This window comes from Melanostigma gelatinosum (assembly GCF_949748355.1).
Source record: "Melanostigma gelatinosum genome assembly, chromosome: 16".
Taxonomy (NCBI): domain Eukaryota; kingdom Metazoa; phylum Chordata; class Actinopteri; order Perciformes; family Zoarcidae; genus Melanostigma; species Melanostigma gelatinosum.
Window position 1 is genome coordinate 11,471,547 of NC_136649.1, and position 25,840 is coordinate 11,497,386.

General features: G+C 46.0%; 1 protein-coding gene across 4 annotated transcripts; it reads right to left on the reverse strand.

The window, feature by feature from the left end:
- Positions 1-461: 461 nt before the first annotated feature.
- On the reverse strand, positions 462-25,012 carry ppp2r3a (protein phosphatase 2, regulatory subunit B'', alpha). 4 transcript variants are annotated; one of them, XM_079286587.1, is made up of 12 exons: positions 21,510-25,012; positions 7,837-8,121; positions 7,246-7,349; positions 7,051-7,153; positions 6,861-6,935; positions 5,499-5,742; positions 4,906-4,954; positions 4,724-4,813; positions 4,378-4,553; positions 4,117-4,235; positions 3,563-3,669; positions 462-3,403 (listed from the first exon to the last, which is right to left on the reverse strand). In XM_079286587.1, the coding sequence occupies exons 1-12, from the start codon at positions 24,267-24,269 to the stop codon at positions 3,307-3,309; spliced, it is 4,209 nt and encodes a 1,402-aa protein (XP_079142713.1). In that variant the 5' UTR covers positions 24,270-25,012; the 3' UTR covers positions 462-3,306. The 4 variants fall into 4 exon arrangements, with proteins under 4 accessions (XP_079142713.1, XP_079142712.1, XP_079142715.1 ...); XM_079286586.1 differs by having other exon boundaries at positions 7,045-7,153; XM_079286589.1 differs by lacking the exon at positions 21,510-25,012 and adding an exon at positions 9,561-10,039.
- Positions 25,013-25,840: the final 828 nt, after the last annotated feature.

The window sequence follows — 25,840 nt, forward strand, 5'->3', positions numbered from 1 at the left end:
ACACTTCCTGTTTTGGTCCATGTTTGTCACGACAACAGTGACGCAAGCCACAGTGATTACAGAGCTGCTGACGCGTATGCGTATCACGTATGCCAGTCAGTCGAAGCCATGTGGGTGCAGAACCCTCAATGAACTGAGCTGGCATCAAATCATCTCCTGCACTTGGAGAACACAAACTCAAAAAAACTTTTCTAATAAAACGTTTTTACACATATTTCCAACACATGTACAGAAACAGTAGACATGTAAAAAAAAATAAAAATCTGCCTTGAGGTAAAAAGGGTCAGAAGCCCAGTTAGCACACTCAGTAATTCAAAAGGCTGTAAAGTACACTCTAATGAGCACCAGTGCAGACAAACACACTTACTGTACACAGTGTGTACACAAGGAGGGAATGATGATGAACGTGTGTGTGTGTGTGTGGGCAACCGTAAAGAATCTTCAAGGTGAAATAATATTGTTGAAACATCTTTATTTAAACTTCAGACAAAAGCAACAAATAACAGGGGGCAGGGCCAAGAAAAGGGTAGATGGAGAAAAGAAAGAAAATAAGAGAAAGAAAAAGAAAGAAATTGAAACAAAAAAAGAAAGGAAAGTGATTGACAGAAAGAAAACCATGCCAACACAATAACCGTCAGGATCTGAACACATCTCAGCCTACTCAAGTCTCCACTGCACAGAGGAAGTACATCAAAATAAAAGTTTGTCTACCTTTCAAAGTAGGGATGCAATTTCAAAGTAAAAGTCCTGCATGGGTTTCTCCTTGCCTGATGCTGCATGTGTGAGTACAAGGACACAATCGGAGACGCATCATTGCCTTCAACAGTTCTTCGTGAATACTGTTTGGATGAGTGGGTCTCCTTGTGAGTGTGTGAGTGTGTGTGTGACCACAGCGGTGAAACATGAGTCTCAGAAGGTCTCCATATGAGCCGTTTCTCATATTTTTGTGATTGTCAGAGCAGTCCTCCAGAGGATTCCCCCTCTTCTGCAGCTGGAATCCACCGTGCGTCGAACACACAAACATCCAACATAACTTACCCCCCTATCCCGAGCCACACAGTGGCACAGCAATACAAACCATCAAAATACACCAGAAATCTGAGCCGTTATATTTATAATGGCTGTCATTAGTTATTACTATTATAATATAGTTTAATACACAGTGGGGCACATTTACAATGGCTATAGAGCAGAAGGGGGAACCCTACAGCTTCCACGAGCTCGTTCTCCCTTTCAATAGCAACTGTGGTGTGTGTGTGTGTGTGTGTGCATGCATAAGTTTACCGGTATGTGTTTGTAGTAAGTGCCAGGAAAGGAGGTATATGTCAGTGAATTTGAAGCCAACGATGACAAAAGCTGTCCCATTCCCAATTAAAGAGTTATACAAGCACACACACACACACACACACACACACACACACACACACACACACACACACACACACACACACACACACACACACACACACACACACACACACACACCCACCCACCCACCCCGGGAACACCATCCCCATGGCAACAACTAAGCCTGAAACCGAGAGCTACACATCACACGCTCCTAAAACACACCCCTCTAGCAATAATTTCTAAGCAAACACACGCTGCTTGCTAATACAGTAAGGGCAGTGTGCACACATGCACCTGTCCCTGTGAGTGCTGCACAGTCAATAATAGAGTGAAAGGGTCAGTTTATTCAAATTAAAAAGGAAAAATCTGTCGATGCAAATAGTTTGGATTCTATTTGCCTGGCTTCTAATCTATCCGTCACTGAGATTTCTGCCTACATTTGAATAAAATACAGGTGAAAGGAAGTAAGTTGGTGCTTAAAGCAAAGACAAATTACAGTAACACAGCTCCCCGCTAATGGAAGTAGCTCCAATGTTTTAAGAGCCACAAATGAAATTCCATTCACGATGTCGTCGAGGCAAAAATCTCAGAGACGGATTTCATAAAACTTCTGCAAAAAAACCAACTATCTGCAGACTAGATACCACTAGAGGTGTGAGAATATATGTTTTTATAATTTGCATGAACTGAGCCCTTAAGCGGCATCTTTAGTGGTGTGTCTGGTACCGTGTGTGTGTGTGTGTGTGTGTGTGTGTGTGTGTGTGTGTAACAGGGAGAACAGATGTTCCATAAACAAACAAACGGTGTACGACAATGAGATGTAGAAACAGGAAAATTACAATTTTTGGCAGACATTTTTAAAACAGATCAAAGTAATTACCAGGTGCTGTACATGTGCTGGATAATTGCATGAGACTGACGGGAACAACTCACAGTTGTTATGCGCATCGATTGCATGTCAAATGTTATGGGCGGAAATGTGTGGGCAACTCTACCAGAGAGTTTGATATGTTTGTCAACATGCATCATTATATGTGCATAATGTCTCACTGGGACCTGACTGAGAAATGACACAATAAAGTGACCTTTCAGTCCTTGTCGTCAGAGACTTAAAAAATGATTTCAAAGGGAGTCCAGAGGTGGAGCAATGATAATGCTGAACTATTAATAGAGCAGCTCAGGCTGTGCAGTGAACTGAACTCCCTCTTGGAAAAGTTGGCCAGCCATTATGCACCGTGCATGACAGTGATGGCCTGCAGTAGCACGGACTGGCCACAGAGAGGTGCTGTTACAATCACCCAAACTGTTACATGATTCCTCCCCTGAAGGGACTGGAGGTTTAACGACTTCCTTTACAAGGAACACAGTGACAAAGCTGCACAGGCAGCAGGTTTCTGATGGCAGTGTCTGTCTGTCTGTATCCTTATTGAGCAGATGACTGTGGGTTTTCAGTGCTTATCACTATATCTTCTGTTTCTGTCTCCAACTAGGAGTCTGTTTGTGTAACTGACAGTCTGACCTGTCTGTCTACCTTCAGATGATTGTCTGCTGGCAGGATTGTCTGTAGAAAATTCACAATTACATTATTTTACAGTGAAATGTTTCGTCTTAATTCCTTTAAGAGCTTATCATACACTTCTCCACCGCATCGTCGGCTTTGTTCTGTCGGACGGAGCAAAGAGCTGGAGGCAGTGAAATTGTTCTCTGTATGAGTACAGATGCGTTATTGCACCAGACACAGAACTGTACTGGTTTACGGTCTCTCACACACACACACAGAAAAACGACGAGTCCCTTATGAGGAGACTCCAAAGTCATCGAGAAACAGATGCCAAATCCGTTTTAAGTCTTTACGTCCGTGTATTTTGTGATGCATCCGTCCACAGGGACCTTCTATCGCTGCATTCCTTGTTTGTTTTCCAGAATGAAAAGCCCAGGAATTCCAAAGACGGAGTTCTATGCTGACAGGTCTGATATGACCAGTTTTTCCATTTTATTCCCAATCTCTCCTGGAACTTGAAGCTCCTCGGATTCATAGTCGTCATCAAAGGACCTGGGAACACGACACGCATAGTAGAACTGGTTAATTGTTGTTATATTCTTATTGTCTTGACAGTCAAGCTAATCTTCAAATACTAAAAATGGTGCGTCTTTTTTTTTTTTTTTTAAATGGACCCCAGCATGTATGGAAGTATAAGTGTGTGTATCGTACCCCTCATGTAGCTGTTCATTTGCAGTCTCCTCCGCAACCAGAATCTCATACTCCTCTGAGGCATATTTATCCCAATCAGACGGCTCTGGACCTTCACCATCAATGTCCTGGAACAACACGTGCACAGCAAATATCCATATTTTAGAGGAAAGAGAGAGAATTTCATACATTTTTACAAAATAAATTAAGAGACAAAAAGAGAAGTAGCTTTAAAATCATACAACAACATGGCACCTGGAAGTTCGGGGTATGTATCAAAACCCAGTATCCAATTTCTTTCGTGGTAATGGTGGAATTTTGTGAGTGAATTGTTATTAATTTCCAAAGTAATATCTTAGATGTTAAATAATAATATTTGAAGCCCAGACACAGTAGTATTTTGTTAAGTTTGAGGGCACTGAATGTTATTATATTACAATCAAAAGTCACCAAGAAAGATTATGTTTCATCAATTGTGGGACACATTTCATAAGTTCCTTTTTAACTGTGTGCTGCTTCAAATTGACAGCTCCTGCAGTATGGCTGAATATTATATTTAAGAGATGTAAATTCACCTTTTGCACAGCAAATGGGTCTCTCTGTTCGTGGTCCAGGTATTTCTCCAGGTTGAAGAAGGTGTCAAAGAATATGTGGGCCATCCGGCAGCGCTTCAAATCACTGAGGGTTATCTTACCTGGAGGAAGCAACATGTACACAAACACATGCACGTGTTATGTTTAGATTGAAAAGGTAAAAAGTACGGTGGCTGAGTGTGGCTTTCTGATAACAAGAAATTAAAGATAAAACACCATGGATGTGCTTGTGCTGGCACTGACCTGAACTCTCGGGTTTGACCAGGTCGAGCATCTGGCAGAGCAAATCCTGGAAGGGCAGAGGTTCGATGCCCATCCTTTCCATCCTCTCACACTGTTCTTCATAGAAGTACTCCAACTCAAACATGGACAGGACACCATCGCCATCCACGTCCGTGCAGCGGAACCAGTACTCTATACTGGAGAGGGATATGACACACGCATACAGAGTTACACACCACGTACACACACAAACACCCGGAAATGGTGGAAGCAGTGCATTTGCAAATAAAATGACATCTGCCTGGGACGCGGCATATGTATTAGACACAAGCCGAGAGAGCAGCTGCTCAATCACATTGTACATCACCTGGTGGGATTTTTCTTGTCCTCTTCAGACATGAGGAACCAGACGAACTCAGCGTAGCTCATCCTGCCTTCCCTCTGCACAGCGTTACCCCTGGAAACAAGAGCGAAAGAGACATTCACATTCAATACCGCCATTACGGTGAAGTAATCACCTGCTTTGTTTATCTGCGTGTTTCCACTTACCGAGTAACGGCCCCTGAAAACAATCTTTCAATGATTCGGTTTGAGGAGGCTGTCAGAGGAGAGAATGAGAACAATAAGCAAATAAGATTTTTGTCCAAAAGACAAATGAGTTACTGTTGTAAACTGTTGTGCATGCAGTTCACTTGCGCAAGTACAGAGTAAGTGAATTAAAATTTGGTGAGGTGGTCATATAATTATGTTAACAGTGTAATGTGTTTCACATCAGACAGCATGGAAGTGTTGAGCCTCGGACAAACAGCTGTTGTTTTGTGCACGAGCTAGTCGGGGTCTAACAAATGGAAAATAAGCAAATGAATGTGCCAAATCCAAAGACATCTGTTTCTGATTCTTTACTGGCATACCATCCATATTAAATACAATGGGACCAACACGTTTCTTTATTTATCCATACAGCCCAATATCATGAATCACAAATAGGCCTCAAGGGGTTTTACAATCTGTACACAACTATCTCAGGATCGATGTTGCCGTTTCTGATTTTGAAATAATATTTGTTATGAACCCCCATGTGTCAGGTATGGGTGTATTTCAGTTGGGGACAGTGAACCCGCCGCTCTTTCAGTTGTTCTTACCATGGTCATTGTATCTTGCCAGGTCTTTGGGGTCAATGAAGAGGTCATGGTCAGTGTCAAGCTCCCAGAACTTGCAGTAGATGACGTAGAAGTGTTCGTAAGAGAAGTAGTCAGTGATCTGGTTGATGTCGTCCTCCTCCTCGAGCAGGGCCAAGGTCTGTAAGAAGTTGCTCCTGCGCAGCTCCATCATGGTCATGCGACCCGTCCACGAGCGGTTAACCACGTAGAATATCCGTTGGATCACCTGGGGTGACAAAGTATCCGAATGCTGCCGATTAACAGAGGGAATCATATGGAATTGAGCAGAATGAAATGATTTTTTTCTAGGATTTTTTTGCCTCGATTGTTTTCAATCGATCACAGTATTTGTCCTAAAACGGCAATTGGTTGAGCAGCAGTGAAACACAAAGCACGAGTACAATTATGAGTAAACATTTTAAAATAATCTGAAGATAATTTGAAACGTGGAGAGATGGCGGAGGCTATGAAATGTTTTATGTCTATTAATTCGGGCTAATGGGAGTCTAAAAAGGGATGCAGGACGAAAGGTCTGACAGGCTGGTTGGGCTCTGCTTTCAGTCCATAGAAATAGCATGAAACTCACATGGGAGACCAACCACCGATTCAACTACAACTTGTATTTTCATCCACATTCAAACGAAGGGTCTTTATCATACAATGGAAACAAGTGGGTCCGGGCTGCCTGTCACTGAAACATAACACTAAGGCTTAGCAAAGAGCGGATTAGCACACATTTCCTGGTACATGGACCTCCCAGGGATTACAAATGCCTCATACAGTAGCGGGTCATCTGTCCTTAACTGAAGGAAGTGTCTTAATAAGGGCATGTGGAGGGTCAGGGCCTCTGCTGTAGCGGGCTGAGGGGGGGGGGGGGGGCATCACTGTTTCCGTGATGTCCCCTGACGCATCAGAGCACAGACTTCTCTGCACTTCTACGCAGCAGACCCCCAACTTCTAAAAAACGTGTTGCAGCTGTCCAGATCTCCCCCCCCCCCCCCCCCCCCACACACACACAGAGCTGCTAAAGTTACGAGACGTGCACTGAAGCAGCTTTGCTGACAATGTAGGAGGAGTCGATTCTGAGACGTCACTGATCTTCAACACATCAAATGTGAGTGCTAGGACAACATTAATATGTAACATGGTCTGGTGTTTAGCTTGGGTTGCAGATTTACTCTCATATAATACTGTCATTTGTTTTGGTTATACTTGGATAACATAAGAAGCTGTGGCTTCAATGTAGCCAACTCAGCAGACTAATAAAATGGTCGTCCTATCGTTACACCGTAATCATATTATCACATTAAAAGGACGGTGGATGTCATTTTTCATGCCATTTACCGTTGTTATGTAGCGGGAATGGAATTCAGGCGCATCCTTCAGAAATGTGAGCCCAGGATGCGTATCCACTATGTCCTAATCAGTCAAACACAAACAGAAAAAAAAGAAAAGCGTGTGGTAAACACAGAGAATAGTGCAGAGCTTGTGCAATGTTTGCGTTGATGGACGTTGATATGACATTTACCGGTACCTGCATTAGAGGGATGAAGTCCTCCTGCTCCAGGTAGTTACAGCTGGGTTTGGCTAGCAGGGAGATGAACCTTGACGAGTCATCGTGGCAACTGTGCAACAACCTGCAGGAGAGGAGGCGTTTAATATAAGATGATGAGAGTTACGTCGTCACATTTCATGAGACTTCCTCAGACGAACATGAGGCCCGTCTTACTTCCTCCAGGTTGCAATGAAGGAGTGAACAGATACAAAGCCCGTTCTCTCGCCACCTGCTGAGTAGAACATGGGAGCCTTCCAGTAAAGTGGACACCCGCATGCCTGCACAGAAAGACAAGTAACAAAAATCAATTGTGTACCGTACTTCACCACAGTGTTTGTTTCCTAGAATCAGTGATCACACTGCTTAGAAAAGGAGTGGCAACATAAAAACAGCACTGGATCAATGAGGCCAACGTGTGTAAGACAAAACAAAATGTTTCCAAGGAACACAAATTAGTGTGGTAGCTTCAAGATGAAACATGTAACCATTCATGTTAATCTCACAAAAGCTTGTTCTGTGTTGGACGTAGTAAATTACTCTATCGTGAGTATGGAGTGTACAAATACTTGGCGTTTTGCTTCTCCTGCAGCTCTCTACCTCTCTCAGAGTGTGCGTGGCGTAGCCCATGAGCATGGATGTGTTTTTGTATCTGAAGGGAAGCAGAGCCTGCCGAGTGTTTCTCTTGGAAACGGCAATGGAAGACAAGCCTGAAACGAGCCCCCATGTGGTTTTTTTGTTACAAGTAGATGTTGTTAAACTACCGACCTTTGCGATCTTGCCCATTTCATATATGTCGGCCTTCTCCTCCTCAAACTCAGTGAAGGCCGTCTCGATGGCAGCAATGGCTGCGTCGTGGTTGGTGGCCGGGCCCATGGCGGGGAGCCCGCGGGGGTGGTAGAACCTGGGAATGTTGACGGCAGGGGGAGGAGGGGTGACTATCACCGGAGCCGGAGGAGGGCTGGGTGAGCGCGGTGTTGGGGTGGGGGTGGGGGTGGACAGGGCAGGGGCCGGTGGAGGTGTGCCTGGTTTCTTCTCCGGTTTGGACTGGACCTGAAAAGAGAGAAAGGGCGATCATGTGTGGGAAAAGACAAGCTGGTTTGACTGTAATCCGTTGCAATTCAAAATAAGGACATTGCAATTTCATCTTTTCTTTGGAGGGTTTGTTAACCAAATCTTAAAAGTAAGGTATAAAAACAAACCACATCGACAGCATGCTAATGACTACAACACCACAGTACAGGTATGCTTGATGTGGCTTGTTGTTCCTAACCAGAGCTCCATTCTTCCACTGCTTTATCAATACCAATTGACAGCACTCTTACTGCCATATTGTTGCATGATTTTGACCTGATCAAAATGTCTGGACAACATGAAATTTCTAAATCCATTCATTTTTTTTATGAAAAGTAACTCAGTAAAGATATTGAGTCCTGTTTCTAGAACTGAAGACAAGACACAACTTTGCTTGATGAGCATAAGGGATCCATGTAAGTGATGTGGTGCAAACTCTCAACTAATCATAAAAATATGTACAAACAACAAGAGACTTCACAGTCGGTGACTTTTATAGTCGGCAATCATGACTGATTTTAAACGGCTGGCTACAAGCTCCAGGCGGCACAAGAGTGTGACAGTTAAGACTATTTTGGGCTTAATTTAATCCATCCTAATCTCTGGAACCTTAAATGACGAATAAGGTAAAAATAAGCAACACTCATGGCAACTGCTCTGATGCATTCATGATGGTTTGACCGAGCCGGTTTGGCTTTAACATTCTGGCCACCAAATTGGAGTTTGAAATACAAGAAGGGTCTTCTGGGCCATACAGAGTGGACTGTCCTCGGGAAGAGCTCCGAACACACTTATTGTATTCCCCACATACTCCATTATCTAATTCACCAGACAACAATGTACACTACGAGGTAGCAATGACAGGGCGAGGTGTCCCATACGCATCTGCTGTAGTTCAAGAGCTGATGACTTGAAAAGTCAACAGTTTGCACAAAATGAAATAGAAATAACCTCACACTGGTATTTTATCAACACTGCTTAAATCAAAACTACGCAGTGTGTCGGGGCAGGAGCTCCGTGATGCCTGGTGTCTTCTTGAGGGCCTTCTCACTGCGTGAGTACTGAACAGGACAGCTGTAGCGGTCCTCCCCCTCCCACTCTCCTTCACAGAGTTCATTCCATCACTCTATTCCCGCACCTCCTGCCCTATTAATACCCTGCTGGTATCTGCCTCAGACAAGTGTGTCGTCTCTGCCGTGTCACTCTGTGTGTCTGAGAGCAACAAGATCAAACTACTGTATGTGTGTGTATAATATATGAACATCTGTGAACATGTGTGTGTAGAAGAGAGAAACAAAGAAAAAAAAAGACATGTATTTAGGATTGGAGTATATTTTTTGCGTGTCTAACGTCTCGTCCATGTTTCTCATGAGTCCAAGTCCAAACTTGCGTCCATCCTGCTTATTGCACCGACTGACCTGTTGCTGCTGGAAGGACTTGATTCTCTTCTTGAAGCGTGAGGGGAGGACAAAGTCACACCCCCTGGCCAGAAAGGCCAGCTCCCCCCTCAGGTCGGGGTCCCGCCGCAACGACGTCTCCTTGATCATCATGGTGGGGGCCGAGACACGTAACCCCCCACCAGACACGGCCACCGGTGCAGCTACTGACACGGCGACTACTAACGGACCAGCTTGTCCGGCAACTAAACAAGCGCTGAGAGGAAATCCCAAAGCGGTGTCCTGTAAAGCAGTAATCCAGCAGGGTGTCTGTGCAAAGAGAAGTTCCTTAAGACTCCCGTGCTACTGTGCAGGCCAGGAGGCAGAACCATGGTACTTGGCTGTTTTATGACCAATCCGAGCCCCAAACAGCAGCTTCTCTCTGGGTTGGAAAACCCTCTGATGTGCCCCTGTCAGCTCAGGATGTATGTGTTTGGTGTAGTCTCACTGGTGCCTGCGGCTCCAAGCTGGGCTCTGACAAACTGCACTGAGAAACATGAGCCATGCCGGGGTCTGGCAACACACACACGGCACACCGGCTGTCCTGAGCATTAGGGGGGGGCACACATATCGGTGTGCAGTGTTTTGCAGGACCTGAGCCCTTCTCAGTCCCCGCCTTTGACTAAAGTTAGCCAGTTGGGAAGTTACAAATCAAAGTGAGTCTGATTGAAATAATTGTACTTTACAGAATATTGGAAGCTTATCAGTGCTTCAGTGTTGGTATATAGGACAAGTATGCCAAAATATTTCATCGGGGTACATTGGGATGGAGTGATCAGTTATATGTACCTGTTATATCTGTTGACTTTCAATTACTCAGCTGGGCTGACTGACAAGTTTAAAGCTTATTTCCATTTTGCTAAAACACTAAAATCTTTACCAGCCCTGTATGTATGAAGAGTCACTCTTGATAAAATAACATTATATTTACTGATGGTCTTTTCGATATAATCAATTAAGCTATTGTCGTTTTTTTTGAATATTTTTTTATAAGACATTTGATCATAAAAATTGTTAACAATTAACAATTTCTTTCAATTATTTGAATAATTAATTAATCACCGAATCATTTTGTCTCTATTCTTCATTGACACCTGCCACAAGACTCTAAAGCCACCAGAACAATTTAAGTTTTCTTTCCTGATGCTTTTGGTTCAGGTGTAAAATACAAATGTAGCAGTTGTGGTGAAATTCATATTCATTAAGGAAAGCTTTGGTGAATTTAGGTGAATGTGGTAATAGCTAATTGATAGTGAGTAGTTGTAATAAAGTGTACACATTTCCAATGCAACACCCTCCATCTCCCAGTCCCTTTCTCCCAACTATGCCAGATCCGACCAGCCTGAAGCCTGACAGTGCAAGAGGGGATCCCTCAGGACAGACAGCCGTGACCTATTTTTAAGTTGTCCAGCTAAAACCCTCCAAGACGACGACACTTCACCAAATGTCTGACGTATAACAGTTTAGTTTACACTTACTGTAGCATGTATAGTATATCAATGCTTGCCCGCTGACCGTCGAAGAAAAGGAAACTTCTCACAATCTGTTGGCAAAGTAAACACTACGGTTGTGTTTCAGAGCGACACAGATGGAAAGTGCCCTCTAGTGCTATACTGGGCTCCATGAGCATCGTCAATTAGGAGGACGTGGTGGAAATATTAGCTGCTGTTGGATGAAAGCGTTTCAGGAATTATTTTCACACCTCCTGGGGCCACGAAGTGGACAAAGTCCTTTTAGAAAAAGTAAATTGATGATATTTATCCACAACAGCAGCACGTTAGTCTCCTGCTGGTCCACTGTGTATTTTTCTACATCCTCGATATTTTCTCATTTGGTTCTTCTCCTGCTTTTCTTCTACATTTCTGTAGTGTTGCGTCTTCTGGAGTCCCTGGTCTTGCCGTCCTTGTGACGTATGTTTTTAGTATGTGTTCCATCACTCCGTAAACTGCTAATGTCTGCATCATTGACAACACGGCGTGTTAATAACAGATGAGCAACAACTCTCTCACGCGAGACTCGTAGAATGTGTCCTGCCTTTCCAGATAAATAAGTGAGTCACCCGGGATTGTGAGGGTAACTCCTCTCCGCTCCCTGCACACCCGGCCCGACTGAATTCTTTGGAACAACTGGACTCTGTACTGAAGCCAAGGTCGCATACCGATCCCACACTCGCACACAAACACATTGTCTTCTCACTGGCCACTTCTCACCTCCGTGCAGCAGGGGGAAACATTATACGATCACTATACCGTGTCTATGAACAAATGAGCACGATCTGACAAGTGCCATCTCACCAGCTTTTAGTGTCATGTTGAATCCCTCACGCCTCCCTCCATCCCTCCCTCCCTCTCTCGCTCTCCCTCTCTTTTTTTCCTCTCCCCGTCTCTGCTGCTCAGTCGGATCACTGAAAATTGAGTTCCTGGCACTTTCCCTGCACGGCCACGTCAACTGTAGTGATGCACTTGCGATATCATAAATCTTTGTATAAAGAGATTCGGTGTACATGTAAGTGTGCGTGTGTGTGTGTGTGTGTGTGTGTGTGTGTAAAGAGAGAGCCAGGACAGATGCCATGGGGCAGCTGTGTGCTCTTTTCCTCTCTGACTGACAAGTCGGTGTAACCCTGCCCTCTCCAAAAACAAAGTCGCCGCTTGGTCCTAAAACCAGAGTGTTAAACAGCGACATGAATAAAACGGTTAAATTTATCAAGACGTGAGGACTGTGAGGCTGCTGTGGGAACCACCTCCTTTAAAGAGTCGTAGATGCTCCACTACAGCATGAAGGACAAAAGCTGCAGTCCGATCAATTGACATGAAAGCAGCTTGTGGGACAAACTGTTCCCAATGGGAGGGACACATAAGGTCAGCAGTGATGTGTGGGTCAGTTCTGTGGCCAACCAAATATTCTATATGGAGTGTTTAGCAGCTAAAGAGCCACATATTTCCCTCTGGAGTTGGTGGAGAGCTAAGAGGAGAGTGAACATTGGACTTACATTCATCATTTGGCTCTGTCCGCCAGATGTGTGTTGTGGAAATGTATCATATGGTTCTTTTAGTTATAACTTGTAAAGCTTAAAAATATTTTTTTCCACCACAATGTGTACATGGGTTATATTCGCCATATCAACTTTATATGGTAATATGTCAAAGTTGTGTTTACATCTTGCTCTAATGTAACAAAGTTGTTTTGTTTTTTAAATTATTGCAGTTTTAAGAAGTGCAGCTTACAATGCAAACTATTGCAAAAGTGCTGACAGAGCTAACAGTGTTTACCTGAGGGGGAACCGTAGGGTGGGTGCTATGCTTCCGCTATGACACCTTCGGTCGGGATGCCGTTATCAGCTGTAACCGCCGTATGAGCTCAGTGCAGAGGGGCGGCCCTGAGCTAGAAAGTGGGGCACGCTCACATGCACTAAGCCCATGGAATAAAATCACACGCTGGGAGCCAAGCTATGTCAACAAAGCAAGGATTCATTCTCTACTCAGGTAGACATTACTCCGATCTTTGCGATTTAATAGACACATAGATGATTTTGATGCCATTGTTCTTGTATTTTAACTGGCAAGTTCAGTAACAGATAAACTCCCGAAAAATGAATGTATTCCTTTAAGATGCTCGCTTAGGGAGAGAAGAGGCCGGCAGAGAGGGTGAGAGGAATGTGGAAGAGAGGGCAGAGAGGGTGAGAGGAATGTGGAAGAGAGGGCAGAGAGGGTGAGAGGAATGTGGAAGAGAGGGCAGAGAGGGTGAGAGGAAGGTGGAAGAGAGGGCAGAGAGGGTGAGAGGAATGTGGAAGAGAGGGCAGAGAGGGTGAGAGGAATGTGGAAGAGAGGGCAGAGAGGGTGAGAGGAATGTGGAAGAGAGGGCAGAGAGGGTGAGAGGAATGTGGAAGAGAGGGCAGAGAGGGTGAGAGGAATGTGGAAGAGAGGGCAGAGAGGGTGAGAGGAATGTGGAAGAGAGGGCAGGGAGGGTGAGAGGAATGTGGAAGAGAGGGCAGAGAGGGTGAGAGGAAGGTGGAAGAGAGGGCAGAGAGGGTGAGAGGAATGTGGAAGAGAGGGCAGAAAGGGTGAGAGGAATGTGGAAGAGAGGGCAGAGAGGGTGAGAGGAATGTGGAAGAGAGGGCAGAGAGGGTGAGAGGAATGTGGAAGAGAGGGCAGAGAGGGTGAGAGGAATGTGGAAGAGAGGGCAGAGAGGGTGAGAGGAATGTGGAAGAGAGGGCAGAGAGGGTGAGAGGAATGTGGAAGAGAGGGCAGAGAGGGTGAGAGGAATGTGGAAGAGAGGGCAGAGAGGGTGAGAGGAATGTGGAAGAGAGGGCAGAGAGGGTGAGAGGAATGTGGAAGAGAGGGCAGAAAGGGCTAATGGAAGTAAAAAGGGCTGAGCAACAGGTGTATGTGAGTGTTTTGAGCATTATGTCTGCAAGTGCTTTCCTCCAACTACAACACAACCCCACTGCTACAGGAACAGGTGAGTCAGCAGCCTTCACAACAGTGATCAGCTACATGCAAGCTGGGAAGAGCGGCGGGACCAAAGCAGAGGATCAGTTGTCCAAAAACAACTGTCGCCGTGCACACATGCCCTCCTAAAGGGTTTAATTAGTACACAAGCATGTGTCGAATTTGTCAGGCATATCAATTGTGTGTGTGTGTGTGTGTGTGGGCGCGTATGCCTCGATGGATTCAGTTAACAGGAATCTTCCAGCTTCTTCCAGTCTTTTAGAGAAGTTGAATAGTGTGAACATAACAACTTCCTAAACACACACACACACACACCTGCTCGTTGAAATTGGCTGTCTGCCGTGTGTAAAATTATCTGTATAAATATAGCCACCATGTTTCATACTTATTTCTGCTTCAGGCACCGGGCAGACTTCACATGTGCAACACACACACACACAGAGAAAGATGACTGAAAATGTGATTTAATAGTTTTCTGATAACTTAGCAGAGTTATGATCAGGCATTTAATTGAACTAGTTAAACCTAATACTGTCATTAATTGTTAAATTAAAAGTCATACAGTAGATATGCTTAAATGTGTGTAGCTTTCTGGCTGAATGTAAACTTATTCAAACATATATTTCTGTATTCATTGCTGCATTTGCGTGTCGTTATACACGTCAGCTTTATATTTTTATGTGATGATATTTTTTAGAGTTGCAGTAAAACAAACTGCCCACTGGGACAATTAAAGTTACATTTTGAACTCCCCCCTCCCTTCTCTGTGATTATACAGACACTCACTTTAGACCAGGCCTGCCAAAGGCCATCTCCGTGGAAATAACCCTTTCCCTGGATTGAGTGGCGGGTGAAATACTCCCAGGGTTACCGTGCCAACAGCAGGAAACAACAGTTCACATTGCAGATCTGTTCTTTATTCCCGGTCTCACTTCCTCTCACTCTCTCTCTCACACTCACACACACACACACACACACACACACACACACACACACACACACAAAGTTGCCTTGGGAGCCTCCTCCCTAAACTGCAGAGAATGAACCAAGTTCAAGTGCTGCCTCCGCGATAGATGAAGTGAATCAGTGATGGTCACGGTCTACCTCACATCCGAATCGCAGGAGGAAAACATGGGAACAGTTAATGACACAGCTGCTGTGGCTGTCTGAGCAGAGGAAGAGGCTGTCTGGTAATAAAACATGTCACGAGTACCACAGCCAGCAGCCAACGGCCCAAAATTGAAAATACTAAAAAATGCCATCAACAGAGATGAAGACACTCTGCCACCACCTGTTGGTTTAAGTTAAACATTATGTCTTTCTGCAGCATTTACTGTTTCCATCCACCAACTTGACAGATATGTGACGAAGCAAATGTTACACACTACAGTCAGGCATCCACTACTCATATGCCCTTGTGACTGTAGCTAGTATCTCTTACCCCAGAAAAGAGGCACATTTCCTGGGTAAAGTACCTCCAGAACACCTCCCTGGACCTCCCTGCACATACCCGCAAAGTATGTGCTTAATGCAGGCAGAAAAAGTAAGAATAATGCATAACAATACCCCCACAACATCAATCTCTCTTTAGAATAGCACGGTTGTGATTTGTAGTTTAATTTCTGAACAATTAGAGCCAATCAAGCCGGCCATTATACGAGCCAGAGGCTCAAGCGTTGCTAATACATCGTCGTAAGAAATTGTTGTTTGAATTGTCTTTAAATAACTGCATCTTATGAAGACATAACATTTTTAAGCCTGTAGAGCTGACTCAATAATCACCAGAGGAAAGGCCTTTTACCACACTGCCTATTTCTGGGAGGGTTGCCCAGCTGCATCACCAGATCATTGCCCAGTTAATCATCTCCCTCTGCAGGAACAACAGCCTGTCAACATTTAATCTCTAAGAACAACAAACTCCAGGCCTTTGTCGGTCAACTTGGCTTTACATATTTATACGCATGGCTATCAGGGGCAGGTTTTGCATTACCTTCCCATGGCTATTTTAAGAGTAAGTGAGCTAACCCTACATCAGCAATAGTGATGAGCCTCAGCCTGGAAGCTGCAGTGAGAGAGCTGTCACTTCACACAGCCAATGAGAGAGCAGATCAGCTCCTGTTTCCTCTCTTTTTCAGACAGAAGAGTAAAGATAGACTGGAATGTTACAGTGGGAGGGAGAGACGTGTCAGCAGATAGAAGTAGCCGCTGCACATTTTGCTGCAGCCCAGTGATATCAATAACAAATCTTATAGGGAGAAGGTCAGATAGCACTGAAGAAAGAATGTGCAAGAAGAAACACAAGAATGCACACAAATCAGGAATGCTAAAAAGTTGCATGAGCAAAGATCCTCCCCTTCAGACCATGCACTAAACAAACTACCGTAACATCCCTTTGCCATGCACCTTGAGCAATATTTTCCCAGTATAATTTAAGATACAACAAAAGACAATAGTTTCTCTTTGTGGTCTCTTTGACCTAGAAAACTGCTGTGTCTTGCACCACCCTTTCCTCCCAACGGTCACATAATGTCACAATCACGGCAGATTGTGCAATTGTTTCAAAACGGGACCTTTTTCGTGTCTCTACTTAATTAAAAAAAAGTTAAAAGCATTGAAAATAGCTTAAGAACAGGAGGAAATTGTGAAAACCTTCTTAGTAAATACAACCGAGTCTGATTTAGACCAGGACCCACTGGTGTTAAATCACAGATCATCCTGTAGATGGAGCTGTAGATCCTCTTCAGTAGTGAGGCCAGCCTGCAAACAGACACAGTACCCTATGGTACAGTCAGGGCTGAGCGTCGCCAGAGGGCAGCAGCTCTCTGCTCGTCACCATGTCGAATCTGTCCAACACTCACAGGTGAGCCTGGATCTGACAGAAAACGCTGGTTCTGCTGCTTTTGATCCTCTCGACCTCAGCTCCCTCGGCTCACAATCAAGGCCAACAATCATAAACCCTCACCTTGGCTGACAGAGTGACAGGTTTGTATGATGGAAACCATATGCTAATAGATGGAAACCACAGATTCAGATATCATTCGTATACAAACGTATCTGGATTAACTGGTGAGAGCGTTTTAGTAATGAGGCAGTTTTCTGGAGAAAACCCCTGGCCCAGTTTGGGTGGAGCTGGGTGAAGGGTGAGAGGTTTAACAGGGAGGGAGATGGATGGGGAGGGGGAGGCAGCCGACACCCAAGCTTTTACCGAGTCATACTGTTATGGAACACTGGCAAATTGTTTCACATGGAAACAAGCACACACATACACAAAGACAGCCACACCCACATCAACACACTGTCAGTGTTCTGAAATGAACCGAAAACATATCCAGTCTCCATTTGATCGCCCCTGGAGACATGATTCTGTGGGGGAGCCTCCCCGTCAGCCAATCAGATTACACAACTGATATTCTGGGGTATAGGGGAGTCCCGTCAGATAGCCTAATGTGTTGTTGTGGTTTCCGTGGTGACACTGAGGGAGGCCCACAGATTTACGCAGCAATGCCTCCCACTGAGCTGAAAACATTTCAGAGGAAAAAGTTACTTGACCAAAAAAAAAAAGAAGTTAGGCTTGCATATATGTGTGTGTGTGTGTGTGTGTGTGTGTGTGTGTGTGTGTGTGTGTACATGCGTGTGCAGACAAGCATCTGTGCAAGTGTACACACTCCAACAGAGCCCCCTGCACTGGGACCAGCAGTTGGATGCTATCCCAGCCTGCAGGAGTGATGATTCATGATGTCACTTGCTTTAAAGTGCTATGTCTGGTGTGCGTTTGTGGTGTGTGTGGGTGTGTATCAAAGGGCTGGGCGGTGAATGTTTCATTGTCCAGGCTAACCTTGGGTAGTATGAACTGCATTGGAAAAGTCCTTTCACGCACAGCAACACAGGCCCTTGTCTGGCAGTGCACTGTGTGTGTGTGTGTGTGTGTGTGTGTGTGCGTGCGTGCGTGCGTGCGTGCGTGCGTGCGTGCGTGCGTGCGTGCGTGCGTGCGTGCGTGCGTATAAATGAATGCATTCATCTGTATGCTTGTGCGCCTAGGTTGAAACAGGCTTTTTTCCCCGCTTGGCCGAGGTTCCCACTGTGACCTTATTTCCTGTGGAAGCAGCCGAGGAATGATGTCATCCTCTGCCGAACCAAAGTCAACAACTGTACACTGCAGCCCCCCACCACCACCACCACCCCCACTAACTCCACCCCCCCTCCCACGGAGTCTCTTTCTCATCTCCATTCTTTTTCTTCGCTTGTTCCTCTTCGTCAAAAACTCCCGATGAACTCTTCTTTTCTCTCGGTCAACTTCTCAGATGACAAAAAAACGTCTCCCTCCTGCCGTCTCACACAGACAGTCATTCATTTGGCTTTCCTGCCTTCCTGTCATTTCCTTTCTGACCCCATGCTTTTCTTTGTCGCTCCCTTTATCCTTTTTTAAAGTCTCCTTGCATCAAAAAGTAGAACTTTCTGTCTAAAAAGTTCAACAGTTTATTTCCTCAGTTGGCTAAAAAATATGGACAGGAAAAGTCAAAAAGAGGAGCACTCATTCCTCCCTCAACAACAAGCTGAAATCATTCACTCACACAGTATTTTGTGGAATTGCTGCAACAAAGGAAAGTGAATTCCACTTAAAAGGCAGGTTTCAATTTCACAACAGTAATGTTAGCAGTTAGAACCCCAAAACTATTATTTTGTTCAGCAGAGGATGTCCCAGTTAGGGTCCAGACCCAAGTCTGGACAAAGTGTGAGGGGAAGCTCTACCGCTTTCTCACCAATTTGCTGGGGAGGGAACGCTCTAGCAAACTCTAACTGGCAGCTCTATCCTAGCAACACGTCCACAGCAGTTGGCAAATACACTCAAATCAGCAGCGGGTTAATCAAGCCATCAGAATGTGTGTCTTTAAATCATGTCGCCATCAACTGTACTGGAAACAAAAACATACAGGTCGGATTTAGGTGCAGGGAAATGTGATCTGAAATATCTCTTCTTATACTTGCCAAAAATAAAAAAGGGTAAGAGAAAGACAGACCAACTGCCACTGGAGGGCCATTGACCTCAAGTACCACGAACAGATTTAGCCGACTCTGCTCTCAGCATCACTGCTGCCACGTCTCCCCTCTCTGAGTTTCACTGTTGTGGCCTTGCCTCTGATTTATATCAGCTGGCTTCCTTGTATCCATGGAGATTAATGGGTCTGCTCTGACAGGTGCAGAAAGCCCTGTATTAGCCTGTCAGCAGCAGAATCAACAATAAACACGTGTGCGCGCACACACACACACACAGATGAGGATGCTACCGCCTGAGGCCAGTGTCAACCCAGAGGGCTTAGCAGAGCTTCCCATCAAAGCCATGACAATGCAACGGGAAACACAGCTACACCTCTCCAAGGTGCAGTGTGTACGTAGTGGTGTATGAAAGTGCACGGGCATTGTCACACTTGTGTGTGAGGGGGCATGCCTTGTTTATAGTTTGATTGGCAGTTTAATGTGCGACTGCGGCAGGAGGCGGGGTTGGCGCTGAGGAAAATTAGCATAATTCCCAGAGTGCCAGAGTTGGTATTGGGTGTCGGAGAGCTATTCTCAAACTCAGCTGTGACCCACAGTAGCTGGGTCAACTTACCCTCAGGCCAACTAACACACACACACACACACACACATGCTTGGTCAAGCACACATTCATTCAAATTCGTATGAATACACCTGTGTGCATACATACATGCATGGGCACATATGTAAATGAACACACATACATTAATACAGGAGCAGCTGGACATGTGAGAAAGCCTTGATGCGCACACATAAACAAACATGCACGCCATCCCACACCCACACAGACACATCCAGGTCCATTTACACTGTGGCGACAGTGAGTCTGTTAGCGGGATGCCATAGTACAGAGGGGTGGACAGATTTAGGTCTCGCTCACACCTAGCTCTGCCAGGGGTGGAGGGGGGTTGGAGGGTAACGACACCGTTAACACTCAGTGTGCCAACAAATGCCCCCCTACCCTACCCTACCCTCCTCCCCCCTCCCGCTGTGCTCCAATCAGCACCTCCCATTGGTTTTCTCTGCCCTCCACACAGCAACAACTGTTATTCACCGCTCCCAAAATAACACAGCGGCCAATCTCAGGGCGGGAAGAGAAGTGGTGGTCAACGTAGACCGACTCCAGGTGAAGGAAGGACACGGAGAGGAAAAACAAAAAGGGACACGGATGCAGAAAATGGAGGGAAAAGCGGAAAGAAATATGCAAGGATGGCAAGAGATTACAAGAAATGTGGAGGCAGAGGAGCAGGATATCAAAAAAAAGAGAGGAAGGAGGGACAGATAAGCAGACAGAGAAGGCGTAATGATGTGTTCGGTTGCTGGCTGTTCTGTTCTGTGGCAGCTACCATGGTAACCTCATAAATAGGTGCCCTACATATCAGCAGGGCATAAGGTTACACAGCTCAGTAAATGAACACAAACAAACAGCAGCGGGAGACTGGTGTGGAGAAGGAGGAATGATGGCAGAGCAAAGAAATAAGCAAATTAGTAAAGGAGAAAAGAAAACAAAGGAAGTGAGGTAATGATTTGATGCTCTGCCTCGGCGTTGATAATTGGTGTTTGTCTGTCATAGATAATTACCTAAATCCATAATGTGCTGTTGAACACCCACATCAGAGATAAGCTAAGGTAACCCCCCTTTCTAAGTGTATTCATGACAGTGTCAGTAAGTTATGCACACCAAGTCACACACACACACGAAAACACAAACTCCAATTGCTTTACCCTCTCTTTCCCTCTGTAGCACAACCCAAAATTACCTTTAAATATTCCCCAGGGTGGAAAGGGGAGCAAACACACACACACACACACCCACACACACACACACACACACCACAAAACACAAGTTAGAAACCAGGAACAGTCAACAAAGAGCCACTCCTAACTTTTCCATGATTCAAAGGACCAGCCTTTTTTTATTCAAGCCCAGAAAAGGAAACTCCATCAGCATGTTCATCGCAGCTAATGAATACTATTCATCACGGCCCATCAATTACAGTGGCATCAACCCTGTTGTGTCACAGCGATAAAATCCTCGCCTGGGCACTTGATATGACATGTATTGAAAGCAATAGACGCTTTCTTACAAATTGGCTATTCTCAATCTAATGCTGTCAATCACTCTGTTTCTTGGTTCCTGATTGTCCGCCTATAAGTCAGTTACTCTCAGGCTTCCTGCCCACCACGGCAACAGTAACATTTAAAATGCATATCTAGATGATGTTGCTTTGTATTATGATCCATCATCTGTTTACTCAACTTTCCATATAATATTAAATCCCTGAAATTCCTATTTTGAAACAACAAAATGTGCACATTAAAATCCCACATGATGGTTGATACAGCTGTAATAGTTTGAAACTGTATTGTTCAGTAAATGTCTCCCTAGCTATCCATTAGCTTGTGCATGTGTCAGTAGTTTTCATTTGAAAGTGTTTCTTTGACTTACTCTGATCACCTCTGGAGTCTGCTGGATGAGGAGGGTTGAGCCAGTGTCTCTCACAGCAACAGGGTCGCCAACAGCATCGACAGCATCTCTCGCGGCTACCACAATTGGGATCGCAACAGGGGCTGGAGCTTCAGGTGCAGCCACAGGTGTAGGTTCAGCTGAATGTGTGGAGGAATGCAGGCTTGCAGGTGCAGGGATGGATGTTGTGTCAGTCTCCCCTGTAGAGGCTTCTGTAACTTTATCTGTAGCCTCAGTTCTGGGCTCAGGTGTGGGTGTGGGCATAGGTTTGGGGGAAGCTGTAGGTGTAGGTTTGGGTGAAGCTTCGGATGTAGCATTGCATGCAACTTTACATGTTGGTGTCGGTGCAGGTGAAACTGCAGGTGTGTTTGCCAGGAAGTGTTTTGTCGGTATAGCTGGTATTTGTGAAGCGGCATGTGTGTGCATGGAGGGAGCAATGGGAGCAGCTGGTGGGCTTGTGCTCTCCAGGGGGGTATCAGCCCTGCCAGTGGTAGTTAGTGTATCCTGCAGGAGCCTCATCACCTCCCGCTCTTTCCCACTGTTCCTCTCAGCACTCCCTGTGCTCCCCACCCCAGTATCCACCAGCTCCTGGGCAAAACTCTCAATGCTCTCAAGGATCCTCAGCAGCAGCGCCCCATCCTCCTCCTCTCCCACCACAGCTTCACTGTTCTCTCCCTGGGGAGGAGTGGGAGTCCTGGTGGTAGGGCCATTCATGGCTAGGTGGTTGGCTGGCTTTTGGACTTGGAACTGGGCCATTTTAGGCTGAGTAAGGGCCTCACTGGAAGTGATTCCCTGGCCTCCTTCTCTCTTCCTGGTTTTGGCGGGAAGTGGAGGCTCAGCGTTTTTGGGGTGGCTCATACTCTGAGACAGATTTTCTAAGTCCATCAGCAGCTTGTCAATGTCATCATTCCTGTGTGAGACCGCTTTGGGTGCTGAGACTGTTAGTGAGGCAGAGGAAGGCCAAGTGGGGCTGTAGCCAGTGCTGGCCGGCAAAGCATTTGAAGAGTTATGGAGCGTGTGTGGATGAGAAGACAGGTGCATGTGTTGACCCAATGTAATCCCATTTTTGTGCTGGGTAGCGGTCACCCTTCTAGTTGGAGTGTGTGTCTGTTGTGAGACTTGTTCAGGTGTCTTTCCCACATCTGCCTCCTCCTCAATATATAGAGCCTCCATGGGGGATGCTGGAGGAGTGTGCGTGTACAGTGGGGTTGGGGAGGTACGAAGAGGGGAAGGAGAGTGTGTTGGAGAGGAGCCGGATGGAGAGCATGGGACAGATGGGGGAGAGAGTGTGTGTTGTGTGACAGAAGAAAGATGTGGATGTTGTAGTCCATTCGTCAGTGGAGTGGCTCTGGACGGGGAACTTTGGAGTGGTTTTGTATGGGTGGAGTCTGATTTCAAAGAAGACGAGGAGGAAGATGAAACAGGGTAGAGAGTAGACAATGTAGAATGAGGAGCAGTCTTTGGGAGGGGAGGTGACATCACCACATCCTCATAGCGAGGAGGTTGCTCATTGCCAAATATTGGAGAGTACACGCCCTGCTGGATGGAGTGAAGAGTGTTGACCAGCTCAGCCAGATCGCTGTGGCCACTTCCAAGCGCACCCTGACCCCCCTGTCCACTTCCTCCCAAACTTCCAATTCCCTCCAGCTCCAGAGGTATTCTCTTCAAATAGGAGCTGAGTCGGGTCATCACGGCCCGATATACACCGTCAGGACTGGCTCCGCCATCCTCTGGCCCTCCACCAGCCTTGTGTCTGATGCACTGCTTGATGATGTCGGTGCATTTCTTTAAGTCTTCAGAACATTTAAGCAGGATGTCAAGGCAGGCACGGATGTCCTCCCCGCCTGCTCCCCCAGTGCCCGCCTCTGCTCGCGTCTTCTCCAGCAGACGGGCAATCAGGTTCTCCTCTCCTAGAGTGTTGCGGTACAGGGAGGCCATTGTGATCAGATTTTGGTCCAAAGACCCAATACTCGATAGGCTACTTGTTGATCCACCACTCAATTTCGTGATGGCCGACAAGGTGGCTGTGCTGCCCTTTAGCTTTGTCTCCTCCAGGCCTGCTACCTTCCCCGGCACAAATGGTGGCAGGTTCTCATCATTAGATGGACCCGTGCCATTTGCCATGCCATTAGCAGTTCCATTTGTGGTGATATTGGAGCTGAAGTGGCCGTAGATGATCTCCAGGTCGGTGGAGCGACGGCTGAGAGAATCAGGACGGACCTTACGACCTTTCCGGAAGGTGACATGGTTGGAGGAAGAGAGCCGGAGCTTGTCAAAAGAAAACTCTTTGAGCTTACCACTGGCCAGATTGATGGCTTCTTCGGTGATGTCCTTCAGACTGCCAGAGGAGCTCAGGTTCCCAGTCGAGCCTCCGCCACTGGGAGCCTTTTTACCACGCCATGTGGGGCTATCCTCCCCTGAAAACAAATTGCCACTGCTGTCTAAACCACCATTATAAGTTGTATCCATGGTAACAGTCACTTTACCATGGTTGTGGAGTTGTTGAGTGATCATGTTATGGGAGTGTATGAGTGAGCCGTTTGCATCAGTGTATGCAGTGTCAGGTGCAACAATCATCTCGGAACAGGTGCCGCGGTGTGCGACGGTACAGTCTAGTCCCTGAGACAGCGCCCCACATGGCCCCGAGCAGTAGTGCACAGCATGGGAGTGAGTTCGCCGGTCAACTACCACACTGTTGTAGCAGCTGACACTGCTCACCACGACACGATAGGCTGCTGCCATGGTGACCAATGTCCTTCAGGACATAGAAAACTGAAAATAATATCAAAGTGTAAAACAAAAACAAAATAGCTTGACCAAAAAAAACGGTAGATGAATTAAATGTCGAAACTCCTTCAGTTGAGAGAGAAAATATTGAATCAGTTTGCTGAAAAAATGTCATTTAACTGCATAGTGACCATTGTCAGGGGCATGTCAATACTGTAATCAAATTTTTTTTAAAACACCTGAAAAGAGATGTATTAAAAACAGTTATTTCCAAATTCGATATCCTTTCATGATGGCACCCAAAACAGCTTTAAAGGGTTCCACTCTCTTGCAGAGGAAGAAAGAAGGACGAATTCCTTGTCCGAGAGCTCTGGGCCTCTTAATAACAGCTGTAAGTTCCTCCTCTCTCCACAGGCCCCTTCTCCGTTTCCTCTCTAGCAGCAGCTCATTAGCCGCCAATGACAGCTGTGGAGGATGGCGACAGCGGAAGATCCAGCTGGGGTATCACCCACCCCTCCGGAGAAGCACCCCCAGGGGCCGCATCCAAGGCCAGTGAGGCCTTAAGATTGCCCCAGCCGAGGCTCATCCCCTGAGCAATGAGATGTAGGGAGAACACCCTTATCTCACTCTGGGGTTTGTGGAGTCCTGACGGAGCTCAGAACCGTTTGCCGACTCCAACACAGCTGCAGAATAGCAGGGGACCGGCCACAGATGGCCGAGTGCCTCTTTCTTTCTGTGCGTGTGTTTCTGTATCTCAGTCAGTCCCGTACTCACTCTCGCCCCTTCCGTCTCCCGCTGTCAGCCATGTGTCAGAGGGCGTTTGTGTTTCTGACGGGAGGACACCACCTGTGAGTCAGCAGAGAAGGGCGGGAGGGAGAGCGGGAGGAGAGAGGGTGCAAAAAGAGGGAAAAGAAAAACAGAGGAAGGTAAATCATCAGGAGTTTGGCAAGAAGTGGATAAATGTGAATGTGAGTGCATGCGAGTGCATATCATCCAGAAGACAGCTGATAAGAGGGCTTATGAAGCTTAATCATCAAAAAACCTGCAAAACCGCACTTAACTTCCTGCTACATCAACCTCAAATACACACGTAAACACTTACAGATGAAAAGGAGGGGGCGGAAGCGATACATTGAGGCGTGGAAGGTTCAAACGGGCAAAGTAGAAAAAAAGATGCGACTCCCTCGCTTGTCACAGCAGAGCTACAAAGAGGTTTCTCTGACCCCGCCGACAAATCATGACTCAGCAAAAGAGAGGCAGGTGTGTCGAAAGGAGAAAACACCTGTTGCATTTCCATTCCTACATGTTTTGCCTTTAGGAAATATTTAACTTCCACTACTTCAGAAGAAACAAAAAAACAAACTTCCAAACTCTGTATACGGTGTAGCAAAGAGCTCCCTCCCTGCTGGGGCTGCACAATTAATCAAAATCTTTGTTTGGTACAGATCCATGCAAGAATCACACTGAACTGCACCCATTTCTTTTTTTTCCTGTTTTCACTCCCCCTTCAGAGGCAACGTGTTCCTCAGAGCTGTGCCCTCCTACGCCCATGCTTACTGTAATACACACACTTTAATGTAATACTG